This window comes from Drosophila yakuba, chromosome X, assembly GCF_016746365.2.
Source record: "Drosophila yakuba strain Tai18E2 chromosome X, Prin_Dyak_Tai18E2_2.1, whole genome shotgun sequence".
NCBI lineage: Eukaryota > Metazoa > Arthropoda > Insecta > Diptera > Drosophilidae > Drosophila > Drosophila yakuba.
The window spans coordinates 1818337-1837104 of record NC_052526.2 but is presented as its reverse complement, the minus strand read 5'-3'; the positions used below and the strand labels follow the sequence as shown (position 1 = coordinate 1837104).

The window sequence follows — 18768 nt, the reverse complement described above, 5'->3', positions numbered from 1 at the left end:
ATACCAACGCATAAACTACTTTTAGGTCTATCGAACGCTTTTCGGCCATTTTGCCATTTTTATTTAATTTCTTCTGGTTTCATTTCGCTGCAAAAGGGACAGAGCGGCGCTTTTACAGATACAGATACATTTTTACGGCCAAGCGTGAATTGCTCCCCAGGGAATTGGCGTTCTATTGGATACACTTCGATTTGGTAGATTTGACAATGCGCAAAGTGTCTGTATCTGTGTCTGTATCTATGCCAGTGTATCTGTGTACAAATGTATCTTGAATATTCTGGGCATTTTATTTCATTTCATTTCATTTGAATTTAGTAGTCCGTAGTTGGCTGACTAATGATGAAAGTGTGACCCAAGTGTGGCCATTTGCAGGATTCCAGCGTCTTTTTGGGCTGCGACGGCAATTTATTACAAATAATATATTATCCCACTCCCCCGCTAGCATTTTATCCAATCATCCAGCGGCTGTTTGCCGTTTGTCCAAGTTTTTCGGTTTGGCATATTTGTCAGTGTGGCATTACTAATTGGTGATTACGAGCGGAAGTCGACAAAATATTTTATGCTCTTATTTCTATTCTGTAAACATTTTTGTGATGTCGACTTGGGGCTGAAGTCGTAAAAAAATCAACAACAACACCAAACAAAAAAAAAAATAAAATAAAAACCACGGCAGGCGAACGGCGGAAATTCAAGTGGCTAAAATTAAATCGAAAGCGCTGGGTTAGGATCTGCTGTATCTTCATCTGGCATATCGTTATATATGCGCATCCATGTAGTGTGTATCTGCATTTGTATCTGTATCTGTAGCCGATGTGGCTGCTTTTCATCAATGGACTTGGAATATCTGGCCGTGTGCCAATTATTGTTGCACGTTTGTCTCCCGGTTGTCAAGAAGTTGTGAGTTCTTCGGGCCAACTGGGCTGCATTTTTGCCTCTCGTTTTTGCATGCGTGTCTTGCGAAAAATGTTCATTCATTGCAAATGCAAATGGCAAAACGAAAGGGAACAAAATAAATAAGCAGCCCAAAGGCAGCTAATGAAAATGGAAATCAACTTGCCAAATACACGAAGAAAGTGCATTTTATTATAAATGGGGAGTGGGAAAAGTCAGGAAAAGTGCATTGGCCGCCTAACTGCAGTCCGCATCCGAAGATGCCAATCAACACCCTAGTTGTTTCTCTCCACCTGCCGCCCCCTGCCCCGCCCACCGTCTTCTCATTTGTCAGATACTTTCTCATTTGTCAGATTCTTTTTTTTTCCTTTGGCGTGAGGTGTAAATAATTTTTGGGGCGTAAAGTCATTTAACACCCATCACAAACCTTGCCACTTATATTAAACTCTTTTTGTTTTCTTAAAAACGATCAATTTACGATACCAATATAAAATCCCTTATAACAAATTCAGTTAACTTAAGTGATTATATGTAATTATTTCATTTAAGTATTTTTTCTGGTGATTATAAAATGCCACATTAAAAATATTAACATCAAGTGCCAGAGAAAATGTTTTAGGTATTTGCTAATTGCATCTTCTAGAGCATTACTAATTTCGGTCACAAAACATGTTGCCTCTGTGTAATTAATTCCAAGAAAATCTCAGCCCAAGTAGCTTCACTCCTTTCACTCCCTTTTCATATTTCACTTCGTTGTGTATATTTCTTGTTTTTTTCATTCGCTGGCAACTGTTGTTTTATTTACCATACTCATTTTATGGGCTGCATTTTTGGTTTTTCATCGTTTTTTCTTTCGTTTTTGCCCCCGCCGTCTTTGTGTTTGTTGGCTTTTAATAGTCGTTTGGCGAAAAGGAAAACTGGAAATGGGAATGTTGGCCTGTGTCTGTGATAATTATTATGGCGCTCTTGACGCCTTTATTGGGTGTAAAACGTTTCGCAGGCGGTCGCCGCGGATGGATATGCAGATACAAAGATTCACAGACCCCGGACCCCAGATACAACGATATAAAGATACAGATACTTTTAAGACCCGTGGATTGCATCTCATTTCGAATGCAAAACGATCGACGGGGATAAGCCGATCAACATCTTTAAGCCAGTTACAAGGCTTTCAAGTTGAGGATGGCCTCAGATCGCTTCGGATCGGATTGGATCTCGGTGATCCCAAAGATATATTCCACCTTTATAGCTGTTGTTGCACCGTTAACGATCCATGTGTGGGGTCGATTTTTCCTTTTTTATTTATTTTTTATTCGAAAATGGCTTGTTTAAATGCAACAATGTTGCCGGGCTTACTGATGCGGAACTTTCCTTAGACCCAGACATCGAATTCATCCAATTTCTGTGCTTGCCGAAGCGACAAATAAATGCTAGTCTTTTTACTGATTTGTGAATATACACAGTAAAAAAAAACTAGAAAGTTAAGTCCTTCTAACTAAATATATGTGAAGAGAAGATTCTTCAATTTAATCTGTGTATTATTCAAAGACTAAACGGTACAGATGATGTTTCGATATCCGTTGAATACCCATTTTCTCAGAAGAATGTACAAATTTTTTTGCCCGTGTAGCTGGTTTGAGTGGGTGGAGATTGAAAATTGGGAGGAAGGGGTGAGAGAACAGCAGACTATAATAAAAAGGGTTCAGATGATCATCATCATCACTTGGGGCTTGGTCTCTTGCGTTTTGGGTGTCTATCGTGTGGGCAGATTGCCGCGGTTCGAAACGGATCGTATTGGATCGTCAGAGGCATCCCAAGGTTTTTTTTCATCTAGGTTTTGTATTTTCTTAACAAGCTGTCAGTCAGTCAGCCCTTTAGACGGAAAATGTAACGTGGTAGTGGTAGTGGTGGTGGTGGGGGAAAAAGTGTCAGGCGAAGAGGAAGTGGAAATTAGCTCGAAATCGATGGGAATCATTGGGAGATGCGATGAGTTACACAATCAACTGCCCAAGTGTTGGCAAATGGCTGGGGATTATTTCGTTTTTTTTTTTTGAAGAGATCTGAACTGTGGGAATGGTATTTTAAATGTCCATCCCATCTGTTGTTTGGATTCATTAAATGTTAAATGCAATGTTTGTAAATATAAACAAATGTGATTTAAAATCGTGGTATAAATAAGCCATAAATGCGTATTTAGATGAGATTAGTAATTAACGATTTATCTAATTTGTTAAACGCACGCAGTCATAAATGTATATTTGTGCAGTTTGTAAACAAAATCAAATAGGCATAACATTTTCCGTTTCCCTAAATGCTTAATAGCATGGGATTAATACAATAGAATGATTTTATTTATCACTCGGACCATTATTACTTTGTATTTATTTAGAGATAGCTAATTCTAGGTACCTAAATTAAATTTACCTCTGACTATGTTATATTTTCCCTTCCCCTTTCCTACCTTTATTTTTCCTTTCTGTTAATCCATAAGGGCAAACGACAGAAATTGTCCTACAACATTTTTCACTTATCCGCCCCCCCCCCCCCCCCCCACACATTTTCCTAGCGCCCCTTTTCGCGGGAGGAAAAACCCCACCTCTTGAGTTTCGGCGCTTTGCTTTGTTAGCTTAACTTTATTCTCTTTATTTTCTTTTTCTTTTTGCTCCTCTGTTAATGTGCGATATGCAGATACAGATACAAATGGGTGGACCATGTGTGTGTGTTTTGGGTTTTATGAGCGCATATCGCGGGCTAAGCTGCACTTGAAAAAATTGAGTGTTATTTTGGAAATTTTTTATATATTTCATAAGTTTCAAAATTAAATATATTATAAATATTCTTATAAAAATATTTAATTTATAAACTATTTCACAGCACACATATTTGCATTCGAGAATAAAGCACAATTGTATAAAAATTATTAGAAATGCTACTGGTTTTTCGCCGTGAGCTAGGATAATAATCAAAGACACGCCGAAATTCAGTTGAGTTCGAGTTGAGTTGGGATCCACTTCGAGTTCAGTTTCGGTTTCAGTTCATAGGCCGTTGTAATTCCCCAGAAGCGCCCCATATATCTGTGCCCACATATATATCCGTATCTGTATCTGTATCTGCAGCTGAGTCTGTAAATGTATCTGCGTGTCTTGTGTTGTGTGCATAAGATATTAGCATTCTGTGCGTTAATGCTTTCATCTTACTGATACATTCTGCTTTTTTCGTCTGCTGGCTTTTTGTCTGCGAGTTTATTTCATTTTCAGTTTCATTAAATAACAAATTGCTCTTTTGTTGTGTGCATGTGTGTATCTGCGTCTTTGTATTGTGAGCTTAACTTTTTTTATGATGTCTATGCAGGCTTATGTGTGTGCACTTTACTTATTTTTTGTCATGGCTTTTCTTATAATAAAAGCTGGAGCAGTAGAGTACAAAAAGGAAATTTAAGGGAAGGTTAAAGGGACGCGAGTGAAAAAAAAAGTTTATTTGTGTCGCCATTCTATTTTATGCTTTCAATAAATATTAACATTTTCTGGAAAAGCAGGGCAGTAACCTTCGCCGCATTTCACTTAAAAAACTTTAGACTTTTCTTTTGTCTTCCCGTGGCTTTTGTTATATTTAGTTTACTTGACGTACATTTTTCATGTTTATAGAATGTCTTCAAAGATTTTAATCTCATTGAAATGGAAGAAGCGGAGGCTAAAAGCCCCTGGAGGTGGATGCCTCCGTTTTGGCCATAATAACTTATCAACGAAGTCTAAACCTGGCTTCTGACATGAAAACAAAAAACAAAAAACAATGTGACTTGAGCGTGTGTTTGATACCTGACAAAAGTTATTTTCATTTGCAACAGGAAATAAGCAGAAAATCTTCATGTAGAGCTGATAATCAAGAGCGCATACCTTAAATCCTAAAACGAAGACCCGTAAACCAAAGCACTCAATCTAATACCTTCGTATAGCGTGTATTATTAAATACTTAAGTAAATACGCAGAAAATTCTGAGCAAATTCTAAAGCAGAGCTACAAATATAAGTACCCTTACTATTAGATCTTGGGATTCTAAAACAAAATACGGGCCTTTGTTGGGGTCATAAAACTATAAGAATCTTTTAGAGATTCCGAAAAAGGGGAAGTCCATCGGCAGATGTGTCTCTGTATTTTTGTACAATATTTTCCGTAATTACGTAGGTGTGAACACTCGCCCTGTGACATGATCATCAGATAAACAAAAAAAAATATGAAAACAAAAGCAGAAGAGACCAGGCCATAAATTTAAAAGCAATAAAACTTTCAAGACAAATAAATGCGGCTTCCCTCATGCAATTGTTGTTGCGACACCAACATAAATCACGAGGCACGCAAAATATTTAAACAAAAAAGAAAAGGGGGGAATTCATTACTTCACTGAGACGCGTGCGTGCGGTTTCTCGATCTGCTGGATATATATGTATGTACGTACACATATTCCCTACCATCCCCAGACCTTGAAATGCACAGTGAATATACGTATATATATATGTATATATATATTTACTTATGACAGGGGCGTTAATTTATGTGTGACTGCAAAAGGGGGGATACCGACTTTCTGGACAATCATGTGCGTCATTGCCATTGGGGATTGCCGATCTGATTGCGTGCTGCATCTGGAATCCTGAATCGTCTGCTTTTCTTTTTGTAAATGAAATTATCAAGCGGATCAACATTTATACTCACTATAATCTGATTGAATGACCAGTGATTCTGGTTCATAATTCAGTTGTGGCTTTATGGCATATTGAAGCACTGATCTTTTTGTTGCTTTTGATCTACCCCACGCCACTAAAACCCAAAAAAAAAAGAATCGAACAGATTGCTCCCAATTCCATTAACAAAACGATCGTGACAAAAGCTTTCGCTGCGAGTCCCATGATTATTTTGAGTGATCTTCTTGGAAAAAGATACTTGAACTCGCTGGATTTTCTCCGCTGGGGGAAATCTTCTGCTGGAAAAATGCCAGCTGCTTGATGCATCATGATCTTCTGTGACACTCGCCACCAATGGCTTTTGGCCAATTAGCTTTGGCCCCAAATCGAATCCCCCAAGTGGGGAATATCCCCTTCCATAAACAGTGAAAAAAATATATATCAAGTTAATTAAATACTATTTTTTTTTATGCAAATTAAAATAATTTTTAGAGATTTCTTTATACGATCTACATAACACAATTATATATATGTTTTAATTTTATTTTATAATTGAAAATTTCTTTAATTGAATATTTCGCTTAACAAACAATTTATTCTCAAGCTTTTAATTCAAAAACTACAACTAGTAATAGAAAGAGCGAACTAGCTCCAGTTTCCTAAGTGTGCCTTAATTATTCGAGACTTGTGGTGTTTGGTTGTTTATCTGGGCAAACGTAAAACAGAAAATGAAAACCCAAATAAACGCTAATTGGAAAAGCATATTTTATATGGACTGTGGCTTTTCGTTTTTCCCTCCGATTTTTTCGGGACTTTTGCCCGCGTTTTCCCCACAAGATCCCCCCGTTGTTCATGTGGCACGCACTTCCCACTCATAAAAACGGGAAACATTTTTGGAAAAATATATGTGTGTTTTTGTGTTTGCCCCAGCGGCCATAAAAATGTTGTTGAGCAACCCTTTGGTATTGTTGAAGATCTTTTGGATTTCTGAATGTGTGTGGAGTGTGAGTAAAATGACATGCCGTGTTGGCCATCATGATTACTTTTGACATTTGTGGCAAATGTTCAAGAGTCAGCATACTTTTCTCACCCTCTGCTATTTATAAACAATCAAAAATTGTCTACACAAATTGGGGAATGGGGAAAGATTGGCTTAGACGCCATTTAATTGTTTTATGTTTGTGGTGTTCGAAGGGGAAATAAAATCAATTTTAATTACATTTAGTCGCTGACATTTTGATGCCTGACAGGCAGCGAAAAAAAAGGGGGGGCGAGAAAAGGGGGTTAAATAACCAAGGTCCTCTTCTCGTTTTTCTGATGAAAACCAGTTCTGCCCAATCCTCAATCCCCAATGCTCAATGGTCCGTTTCGGTTGCACTGGAAGTCCAAGTCAGAGTCTCAGTCCCCAGTTTAAGTCCCAGTTTTAGCTCTGCTTTAGGTTTCCTCTTATTTTCTTATAGATTTTTTTTCCTTCGTTCTTCTTGGTTGTTTTTTTTCTTATAAGCTGCATCCTAACGAAAACCTGGAAACTTGTCGTTGTTTTTTGCTGTTCGACAGAGCAACTTGCTGCGAACTCGTTTGGTAGCATTTTGGGTGGGCGAAAGGGGCAGGGTTTTGAATGCGCAGGCGGAGGGGCGTCGACATGATTTCCACTACAAAACAACAAAATGTTTAAGGAGCAGTCGCTCCTCTCTAAATGCACTGCAAATTAAAAGGTGGAGTATTGTCAAAAAAAAGGTACTACTTTGTGATGTGCTTTACTTGGGTTTTTAAGGTCCTTGAGAAACGTTAAATAAAAATAGAAGTAATTAGTAATATACATTAATATCAGAGGTTTTCAAATATGTACTCTTATGCATCGATATGTCATATTTCGCGTATTTTTGCCCCGATTTTTTCCAGTGTAAGTCCTTCCCTGCCACCGCCCACTTTGCGTTCCTGCCTCTTTTTCGCGCTGCATTTTTCGCGTAGGCCGCGTGGAGAGTGCAGCGAACTTGGTAGCCAAGCTGGAGATTAATGCGCTGCCAGACAAACTCAGCTGGAATATTTCTGGGCAGCTGGAAAACGGAAAGCTGAAAGCTTAAAACGGGGAGCGGTATTCGTGCCTTTGACCAGTAAATCTTTAGCTGCTTTTCGGCCTCGGCCAAACAACTAGTAGATTTCATATCAGCGCAACGCGTTTTGGACCAAAACATATTTGTTCGGGGATTTCCGAGAACCCATATATGTATGCATGGAGCACAGGGCCACGGAGATCAATCATAGGAATGTTGGAGATTTTTCAGAGCAACAGAAATTTACCAGTTTCTGTAATATACACTTTGAGTGCTACAAAGTTTTAAAAATGTGTGGATAAAAATGGCAAAACTGAGCAGAAGTTTATCATTGATGCAACCAAAAATGATCAAAAAATCAATTTTTCAAAAAATATAATATATATAATATCAATGCCTATTTGTAGTCATAATAAATAGTATTTGTAATTAACAAAAGCGTAATAAAGCTCCAGTACAATAAATTCCCTGTTTGCAGTAATATCAACAATTTATCAGAGTTCCCCAGAATGCTTTGCTTTTTTCGAAATATACATATATTCTTTTGCGGAATTAAAACCATTTGATTGCCAAAATACCAAAAATATTTTGTATTTTTTGTCGTGGTGACGACATTCTTTCACCCTTCTCAAAATTGGTACATATATCCTATTTTTTATTCGCTTTTCGAAGAGCGAACAGAATTATGCGATTACAAGCCAATTCTTGTTTGTGTTCTGAAGTATCAGATAAGAGTTTCTGAAATATTTGAGCAACCGGAATGGATATGTGAGTTCTTTGTTGGGTTATTATTTCTCTTGTTTGCTTGTTTTATTATTTTTCCACTGTTTCCATAATGAACGTGAAATTATTTTCGTTTATGATTGAAAGTATTTCATTAGACTCCGCTGTGAGAAAAGATACGAATGGTGTATCTGTATCTATTGAGGCATTCGATCCGCTGGCGTGGAATGTGCTAGTTCATTGCGCTGTGCTAATTAATGCTTCCTTAAATCTGTCAGTGTTTCGATTTTGATTTTGATTAATGAGAAATTTGCCAGGATAGCGGAAGATGCGATACATCGGTGTCTATATGGCTATGCTGCAAGGAATTGACCATTTTGCGGTCGAGACGCTGTTACTGCAACTGCACTTGCAACCTCATTTGTGTAGTCAGTGGCTTAGAACGGGGATTGCGGTTGGTTAAGAGGTTAACTAAAATATTTTGAAGTTTTAAATATTTAATGCATTTTCACATTTTAATTAAAATAGTTATGTTTCTTTTATAAATATAACAATAACAAAAACTATAAACAAAAACATTGGGAACCCCTTTTCGTTGAGGAAATCCTTACGCCACTGTCTTGTTTTCCCCATTTTGCATCTGCATCGATGCACTTGCATCTTTGCGGTTCATTTGAGGTGTCTGCTGTCTGCTGTCGAAGAGCCTTTAGTATTTACAACCTCCCTCTCTCCAGGTTGCCCTTTCCCTTGGTTTGGCATCTTTTGATTGATTTTGATTCACTTCGTGCCCGACTGGGTGTTATTCAATTTTTGTGCCATATCATAAATTTAATTTGAGATGAAAATCCCAAAGATATGCCGCATTATCCCAAGCCCGTGCTGCTGCCGTGTTGGTCCATTGTATCCCACAGATACAGATACATAGATTCATATACTAAAACGTTTCGATCGGCCTGGCCACAATAACGGATTACATTTGAAATTGTTTGGCATTGGCGCCCGTTCCACAATCCCCAATCGAAAATCCAAAAAGCCCCGCACAGCTCCAAGTGTTTTCCCAATATTACTCGATGACTTTGAATATTTTGTCTGGGCACATCATGGGTGGGATTTTGTGATTAGAGCCATACACCACCAGTGTACACCAGCAGCAGCAGCAGTCCAATCGGATAAAGAGGGCGGCAAGTGTAACAAATATGCTGGCCATTGGCAGTCAGTCGGACATGGGACTACAAACTGCCAGATACCAAAATGGAATCCACACTTATTCTGATTGTTTGCCCAGCAGCAGCTCCTCTCTTGATTCGCCCCTCGATTTTTCCATTTTGGCCGAAGGAAAAACCAGTTTCGGGATATTTGAAAATGCTGAAACGAAGCCAAAAATGATTTTTGGTTAGAACTCTGGTATGAAATCGATAGACTGATATATAGATTGTGTAACGGGTAGGATGGTAACAGATACAGATTAGGGAAATGCAATCGTTGTTACCAGGGGAAAAACAATTAACATTTGCTAAGTGGTGGTATTAAGAGTGTTTTGCCAGTTGGCCGCTGGAAAATGTGGGAAATTAGGGGAAATGTTAGAATTTTTGCTTTTAATTACACGCTTGATTAAATGTTTACTTAAATGGCGAATAAAAAGGTCGAATTACATATTTAGGAAATCCGCAATAATTCTACTTTAATTAAAAACAACAGAATAAATAATTACAAGCAAATATTAGATGAAATAAAAAATAGAGGGATAGAAGAAAGAAATCTAATAAAATAATAATATACGTTAAATAATTGTTCAAATATAATATATAATTTCTACTGTGGTATCCAAAGAAGTGTATATAATTGATGGAAGTGAAACAGAAAAAGGACTTAGTAAAGCGTAACAAAAGGTCACAAGGTTGTTGTCTTCAAGACAACCCCACTAAATTACTCACATATATATTTTCTACTCCCATTCAGATCGGAAATAACTAATTGGCAGCCATGAAAAAGATTTAAAAAACACTTTAAAGGAAAAGCTAAACGGCGATCCAGAGCGAGTGAAAATCCGATAGATAGGGATTTCGACGCAGAGATTTTCATTGAATCACGGTGAATATATATCCATCTGCGGGTGGCAATGCCACCGAGGCCCCTGTGGGCCCCTCCTGCCCCTGCCCATGCATCGAACGGGGTGCAGACGACTCGCGATCGCTGCTGAAGGGTTAAATCCTGCACTTGCCATTAACAATAATAATAGTTGTAATAATTAATAAACAACAAGACCGAATGCAACGCCGCGAAATAAGCGAAATAAAAACGCATAATTAAATAATAAATAATCGACATAAATCGTTAAGTGAAGTGCACTCTCGCACTCTCGGTACAGTGAACACCAGACACAAAATGACTATGAAATCGATGAAGTACTCCGATTGTGATACCATCATGGATGGCTACAATCCTGTACCGCCGCCCCTGCCCCGCCGAGTGCCCCCCGTGCGAAATATCTACGCTGAGCCCTTTGCCCACGAGCCGAACCATTCCAGCAGGTAAATAATGCACTCGATGCACTTGAAAAAATATTATTAAAAAAAAAAAAAATAAGACTCTCTAAAACTTATATATAGTATATATTGCAATACTACAATGAGCATTTTCTTGTCAAAAATAATACAAACGGAAATTACTCGTACATGTATATAAGACATAAGTAATATGGATATTTTCTGCAAGTGCATTCACCTGCACACCTGTGCAAATAATTGTAATTAAGTCGAGTGTCATCGCGAGTTTACAACGCCATCAAAATGCCGGGGACAAAGGCAAATGGCGATTATGCACAGGTCAACTCGGATCAACCGTATCGCATTGCTATCTGACATGCGTTGTCATGATATCATTACCGAAATATTGCCACAGATTTAAGACTTAATTAGCAATCTAGTCCTCGGCCCTGTGATTCCTGTTGCGTTGAAATGCATATAATAATTTGAAAATTCAAGCAATCTTGGGCAAAAGCAAACGTTTCCACCCATTCGCAACTTAATATGAGTCGCAATATAAACGTTAGCTCAAAGGGCAAAAAGCTTTAAACCTTAATTAAACGGATATTTCAATAGAAAAATATAAATTGCAGAAGTTCCTAGTTAATTGCTTTGTATCATAATTAAACAGTTTACATTTCGAGTGTTTCCAATCTCATTTAAATACTGGAATGGGGTTTCAGTGTAGTGTACTTTAGAAAAGAAACAGGTTATGTGCTAAATATTGCACCTAATAATGACTGAATAAAATTTGGAGCATGTAGAAATAAATTTTTGAACCAGAAAGCATTTAAACACCTTGGGTTTTATCAAAAAGGAAACCGTTCCTTTATTGCCGTGTCAACCGAAGGTGTTGCTTTGTTTTCATTTTTTGAGACTCCATTCGTCGGCGCAATCATCTCCAATTCAAACGGAAGAAACGGGAACACAATTGCAATAAACGCACGCCTCGATGAGTAGCTCCTATATTTTGTAGCCATCCATATATCCTTTTTTTCGGTCCGTTTTCTCCACACACACACACTCACATGCCACAGAGTTGCATATTGAAAAAAGGATAAAATATCTATGTGTATATGCAGATGGAGGCGAAGAGCAGATGATAAAGAAATGTCCCATATAGAGCGGCGTGAGTCGAGTGTACAATATGCATTTTCATATCTGAATAAATAGACAGGCAAGAGGTGCGGAGTTCGCACTGGGATACAATATATGTATATTTATATATATACATATATATATATAAATTCGTATATATATACACACAACAATGACCGGAGGGGTGAAGGGGCGGTAACGAGGGCACACAGATGGAAGAGCTTACGAGGACGAGATGGAGGTTGAGGATATGAATGAGGATGTGGATGTGGATGAGGAGCAACAACGGCCAAGTGGTAACCAACAGTCAGTCAACTGATACAAGAGTCTGACTGCACAGCACACAAAAATATGCCAACTGTTCACGAATTGCGAATATGAATTGGAAATTGCAAATATGATAATTCGTTTTTTAATTTGAATTAAATTAACATGATTTTTATGCACTACAACTTTGTAAGTTTCACATTTGCGATTTCACATTTTGTATAATTTTTGAAGCTATTTTTTTGTATTCCGCGTAATGACTGCATTTGATTCCTTTTAAGATTTTATATTAAAATTGAGCAAACTTTGAGCACTAAGTAAACAGGAAAGGTTAAAAAAAATCTCGATAACAGACTTGGACAAAGAAGAGAAATATTTCGATGCCAACCAAATGATTTAAATTAAATAAAATTTTATCCCCCGGTGTAGTGGGTTGGAAAAGTGGGCGTGTGGGTATGTGGGGGTTTGGGTCGCGTGGGCGTGGTCGTGGCCGTGGGCGTGGGTGGGTTTCGGCAATGCGGCGCAATATGTTTGCCTGTCAGTTTCATGCATTTCATATCGAAAACCATTCGTACTTTTACTTGAGTGAGTTTTATGAGCAACGAGCCGAGCCTGCACGGGGATACACATATCCATGAGGATGAGGATGCTCCACTGGCTACATTGTATCCTTTTTCCAGTTCAAAATGAAAGAGATGGATTTTTCGAGAGGGTTTTCTGGCGGAATGGGTGTGGGAGTTCCTAACATCCAAACATCCTAACATCAGTGGCCCCGTTTATATGCATAGTTTTTGGTTGCTGTGCGATTGCAAGCTGCCAAGTGGGTTAGATTGTGTTCCGCTGCCTGTGTTGTTCGCTCAGCTTTTATATTAAATGAAAATTCCAATTACTTTTTATGGGACTGCCAGCCGAACGCGGGGCCACAACAACACAACAGGGTGTGCTCTAGAATTCACTCCAACTTAAATAGTTAAATACTAAATTGGGGAGCACATTAATGACATAAGAATTGTTTAAAAAGTACCTTTGTGGGTGACAAATCTATGCTTAAGCTATTGGTAAGCAAAACAAGAGAAATTGAATTTTTTCCTCTTGCCGATTTATGTCCCCTTGAATGTCAAAGTTTTCCCATATTTAAACTGCTCGAATTCAAAACTGAAAAATTACAATAAATATTTTTGTTTCTCTCTTCTTTTCGCCACTTTTAGGTAAGTTATGAAAACAGTCTGACAGACCTGGAATACGATTACGAATGCGAATAGGACTTACTATATATGCATAAATGTATATATGGATGGTTGGATGGATGGATGTATGGGTATATATGTATGTATATAAAAATGTGCATATTTGAGGAGCGAGGGCAGGAAAGGCGCCTAGTTTCGCTTCGCTCAACTGCAGAACTTCGAAATGCCGGGGGAATTTAATAATTCAAGTGGCTGGGCGAAGGGCGAAGGCCTCTCTAATGACCTACTTGAAAACAAACAACAACAGTAACCAAAAAAAAATGTATATATATATGAAATGTGTAACCACCCACTAAACCATCCGCACATAAGTAATTTGTGTGTGCTCGTATGGGTCAGGTGGTTTTTCAGTAGCCAAAAACTTGTTTAGTTAACGGTTTGCCTTAGTTCAGTTTTCAGTTCTCGAGTTTCCTATTTTTTCTTTTTTTTTTTGTAGCTTTAGGTTTAACTTGCAAGTTTAGTTTTGCACTTCAAGAGCATTTCACTACCAAAAATCCCACACACAAAACAACCTCTTGACCCAGTCCAATCAATAAGTCCCACCATCTTCTCTGTTCCACTATTTCACCCCAAAAGAAAAACGGGAAAAAATCGTGATGAACATTATGATTGAAACGCCGAGCTTTTCATATCATTTCGTTGGACAAACAAGTTGCACAAAACTCCCAAGAAGTGGACATGTCATTCATATATTTATACCAAATATATACAGTATATATTTTATGTGTGTGTATTGGTATACCATACCTAGTTCATGTGTATTCTTATAGCAATGGGAGACAACTCGATTTTGCTCGTTAGACAACATTTGTTTCGGACAGTTGGCAACTAATTTGTTTTGAAATGGATGTCGAGTGTGTCCTCGACCCCCAGGACTTCAATTTGAGACAGGGGACCAATGGTTGGCAAATTGAATAAGAAACAAAAAAAAAAAAAAATAAATAAATAAAAGGCACAAGATATGCTGAGAAAAGTCGACCGAATATGCCATGAGCATGTGCAGATTTTCATCCACCCCAAAAATAATAGGCCCTCACTTGTCTGTAAATATTTTGCCACATTTTTGATAGCATCAACAGGAAAGTTGTTTGCGTCTGATCCCTGAAAACTAAGTAGTCATCGTTGGTGAGCCATTCAACTATTTTCAGTTTTAAACCATAGGATTTTACAAACGAATTTATCGCAAAGCCTTTTTAGTTTATACCAATGAAAACGTTGGGTTATTGGCTGTAATGTCTGTATTTGTAAAATATTGTTGTCAGATCTAGTAATCGCTCCAGTTTAAAGTTAAATTAGCCATCATAAGAATCCGAGAAAGCCCTAAAAGTTAAGGGGTTTTTAATCAGTTTTCGCTTCCGTTTCGTGTTCATTTTCAACGATTTCCGCCACATTCGTTGAGCATTCGATAATGCCAACTGGATGCATTTCAAGTGACACTTCTGGCATATTCAGTTCTAAGGAGGGTGAATCCGTTCCCAGTATATCCTTGAACAAGGAATCGGCACTTGGCAGATAAAAACTTGGATCTTGATCGGTATTGGGAAGCACTTCGAATGTTTTAGAATCGTTGGTTGGCTCAGGATCACTTGGTAAAATGGCGTGCTCTGTAAATTGGGAATCCATAAATGTAAATAATGCTGGCAGCGAGACCAAAACTTCGTCAACATCTTCTCGATCGTCTAATTCAGATCTTCGCTGCTCCAAAGTCCGCAAATTGGAGCCCACAGAAGTTGTCAAAGCGGATTCATCGATCTCGTCTAACATGTCCTCTCTGGTATTTGATATGTTATCTAGGGGATGAATGCATTTCAGAGTATTCATTACAATGTATTATTTTTGATGATAAACTGCTTACCTAAAGTGATTCTCTGTTTGATTTTCCTTGTTGTAACCATAAGACTTCGACGATTTCCCTTTTGCTTTAAACCTTGGGAACTACTTGCCCTGGGTCTTTCGCGTGTGTTAAAATTTTGTGTTGGTGGTTCGGCAATAGTAACCGATTTATTGGACTGCCGACGTTCCAAACGCACAGATTTGATAATGGGAGAGGTCCCAGAGCTCGAAGGTTTCTCAGAACTATTTTTCACGATGGCACTAAGACCGGTAGCTGGAATTGGTAATGGACTACTTCCCGGTATGGGAGCCACGGTCTGCCTAAGTTTTTTATTCTCCGTAAAGAGTAGAGTCCTCAAATGTTTCATTTCTTCAATAAGCTGCGATCTGCGCTCTTCCAACTCCCTCAATTTGCGATGTTCAGCATCCAAAGTGGCAAAAAGTCGAGCAAATATAGCATTATTCTGTTCTTGCTGACTACCTTGGGCCCCCACACGACTTGTTCGATTCTCGAATCCACTGGCATTATCTTTTTGGTCTTCAGATTTCTTCTCGGCCATGTTGTATTTGAGACAAGAGCTAGAGGTTCTCTTGGTTGTAGTCTTAGCCAGGGAATCCTCAGTCGCTCTAGCAAAAAAACAGGAAAGAAAAAATTCCTAAATCTGAAACAACAATATTTTGGAATTTTGTCCTGCGTGTTGTGCTCTCAGTTACTGAGTCGTGTTTAAACTAAGATAATCAAGCTATGAATGTTCGAACTGAAAGTCAACTATGAAGTCAAGGCCAACATGTTTTCTATATTGGAAAAAAACTGATTTTACTTGCATTTATTTCGTATCTAAAATGATGGGCATAAAGCTGCAAAGTTTTAAATTGATCGAGTCAGAAATTGCGCCTTACAAGAAGTACAAATAAATTGGAGTACGATTTTATTTGCACTCCCTGTGCCGCCATTATCCCGGCCTTTTAGCCACTCTCAAATTGGTCGAACTATTAAAGTGAAAAACTTTTTAGCTTCTGTTTTCCGTCGCTCCCCTTCCACTCCGCTTCCCTCCCCGAATTGGTTCCATTTTATTCGGACTCTCATATTTTGGCAGACAAACTTCAAACTATTGTTGTGGCAAGTCAATGAACTGGCAAAATCGCCTAATATTTCCACACTGCCAGACACTTGTCCTTTTTTGCTCTATTTTCCGTGTGTTTGCTGGCAGTTTTCCTTTTTTTTGTTTCTTTTTTGTTTGAGGAAGGAAAAAGGAGTTCTCCCTGGGAGCACTCCACTCTCCACTCTATGTTTTGTGCTCTGAATGGCCAAGTATATTAAAAGTCTATTTCTTTTGGCAAGACAATAAAGTAGCGCGAGGGCGCAACGAGCGATACTGAAGGACAGTAGTGGCTCACACTGCCCCTTTTGCTGTAACAAAAGTACACGAAGATTAAGTTGGGGCAGGAGTAGGAGCAGTAGGATTCAGGATTCAGGACTCAGTATTCTGGGATCCTGGATCCACGACTTTGGCAGTGGGTTGAATGAGCTGGCGGGCGGCTATTGTTCTACTTCGCGAAATAGCGCACATAAAAAGCCAAAGAACGACGGCCATAAATGATAAAAAAACAAGAGAGAACGCTATAGTCGAGTTCCCCGACTATCTGATACCCGTTACTCAGCTAGTGTAAGTGCGAAGGACAGTTTTTGGCGGTTTGTGGGCGTTAGAGTGGGCGTGGCCAAAAGTTTTTTGGCAAATAGATATAAATTTACAAGAGTAATACAAAAATGAAAAAATATCAAAACATTTTTCAAAAGTGTGGGCGTGGCAGCTTTGGGCGGTTTGTGGGCGTTAGAGTGGGCGTGGCCAAAAGTTTTTTAGCAAATAGATAGAAATTTACAAGACTAATACAAATATGAAAAAATATCGAAACATTTTTCAAAAGTGTGGGCGTGGCAGCTTTGGGCGGTTTGTGGGCGTTAGAGTGGGCGTGGCAAAAAGTTTTTTTGCAAATCGATAGAAATTTACAAGACCAATACAAAAATGAAAAAATATTAAAACATTTTTCAAAAATGTGGGCGTGGCAGTTTTGGGCGGTTTGTGGGCGTTAGAGTGGGCGTGGCAACCTGAATCGACAAACTTGCGCTGCGTCTATGTCCCTGGAGTCTGTATACTTAATCTCAACTTTCTAGCTTTTGTAGTTCCTGAGATCTCGACGTTCATACGGACAGACGGACAGACGGACAGACGGACGGACAGACGGACATGGCCAGATCGACTCGGCTACTGATCCTGATCAAGAATATATATACTTTATATGGTCGGAAACGCTTCCTTCTGCCTGTTACATATTTTTCAACGAATCTAGTATACCCTTTTACTCTACGAGTAACGGGTATAAAAAATGAAGAAAGTGGGAGAGGAGCCGGAGAAAATTGGTGGAAGTCGAAACTGAAACCGAAGTGGGGATAAATGACAGCCAACTGGCAGCCAGACAGAGGCGCCCAAGAACGGGATCACAATGGGGACAACAAGAATAGGGAGAATGTCCGAGAATCCGAGAAAGACAGCTAAGGAGGACCAGCAAAATGGAATAAAATGCCGGGCCGACATCGACATTTTCTCCAAACCCCAAACCCGAAGCCCCTCCCAACAACCTACGCCCCTGTCAATTTCCAAGGAAAAGGGTTAAAAATGTTTCATTGCCTCTCTCGACAGGACTGCGAAGACAACATATGCCAATAATTTACGACATTTAGACAAAATAAAAAAAGCACAGAAACAAAACAAAAATTGAAGGCGGGGAAAAAATAAAACAAACAACGAAAAGACGGCCCGGAAAAATGGGGGAAAGAAAAGGCCAAAGAAAATATTCTTTTCAAGCAAATCCATCACTTCAAGGAGTTGGGTTGGTATGTCTAAAAACCATCAAAAGAGAAAAGAAAGAAAAACAGCCGAAATCCAAACCGAATTGATGCTCAATTTTATATTTTAAATGTTATTCAAATTGTGTCACATTTCTCAGTGTAATGGCTTGGAATTGTTTGTAGAAAAAAGGGTTATCCCCAGTTGTTGTTTTCGTATTTTGTGGCTTGTTCGAGGCACTCCCCCACTATTTTATTTATCGACAGCCATTTCTCCGGCGGTACACATCCATTTGTATATATATAGAGGCAGTATATATAGAGAGAGGGTGGTGATACAGAGTAGAGAGATGCCTTAGAAATGAGTGATGCTCGGGCGATTTAAACGCGCTAAGCTAATTAGCTTTCACCAACAACACCAAGAAGTTGGCCAAAGCAACTGACCCTCAAAGGTTGTCAAAGGCCTCTGTTTACGTTTGCGGAAATTGCGTCATTAACAGCCGCTTAGTTTAGTGTGTGTGTGTGTGCGGTAAATAAATACAGTACACTACACTATATACGCACGGCAATGGTCAAGAACATAGCACAACAATCGGACGGAGTTGAA

General features: G+C 38.7%; 2 protein-coding genes across 7 annotated transcripts in view; one reads left to right on the top strand and one right to left on the bottom strand.

Annotated features, from left to right (window-relative positions):
* The window catches only part of LOC6523966 (teneurin-a), a 139370-nt gene that overhangs the window by 25010 nt on the left and 95592 nt on the right, over window positions 1-18768 (top strand). For 4 of the 6 annotated variants that reach the window (XM_039376911.2, XM_039376909.2, XM_015189918.3 and 1 more), the window contains one exon: window positions 10306-10877. The exons of the other annotated variants lie outside the window; for them this stretch is intronic. In XM_039376911.2, the coding sequence (XP_039232845.1) occupies window positions 10732-10877 (146 nt within the window). In that variant the 5' untranslated portion in view covers window positions 10306-10731. The remainder of the gene's footprint in view (window positions 1-10305; window positions 10878-18768) is intronic. 6 annotated transcript variants of the gene reach the window in all.
* Window positions 14704-16057, bottom strand: LOC6523968. Its single transcript, XM_002099804.3, has 2 exons — window positions 15339-16057; window positions 14704-15273 (listed from the first exon to the last, which is right to left on the bottom strand). The coding sequence occupies exons 1-2, from the start codon at window positions 15874-15876 to the stop codon at window positions 14822-14824; spliced, it is 990 nt and encodes a 329-aa protein (XP_002099840.1). The 5' UTR covers window positions 15877-16057; the 3' UTR covers window positions 14704-14821.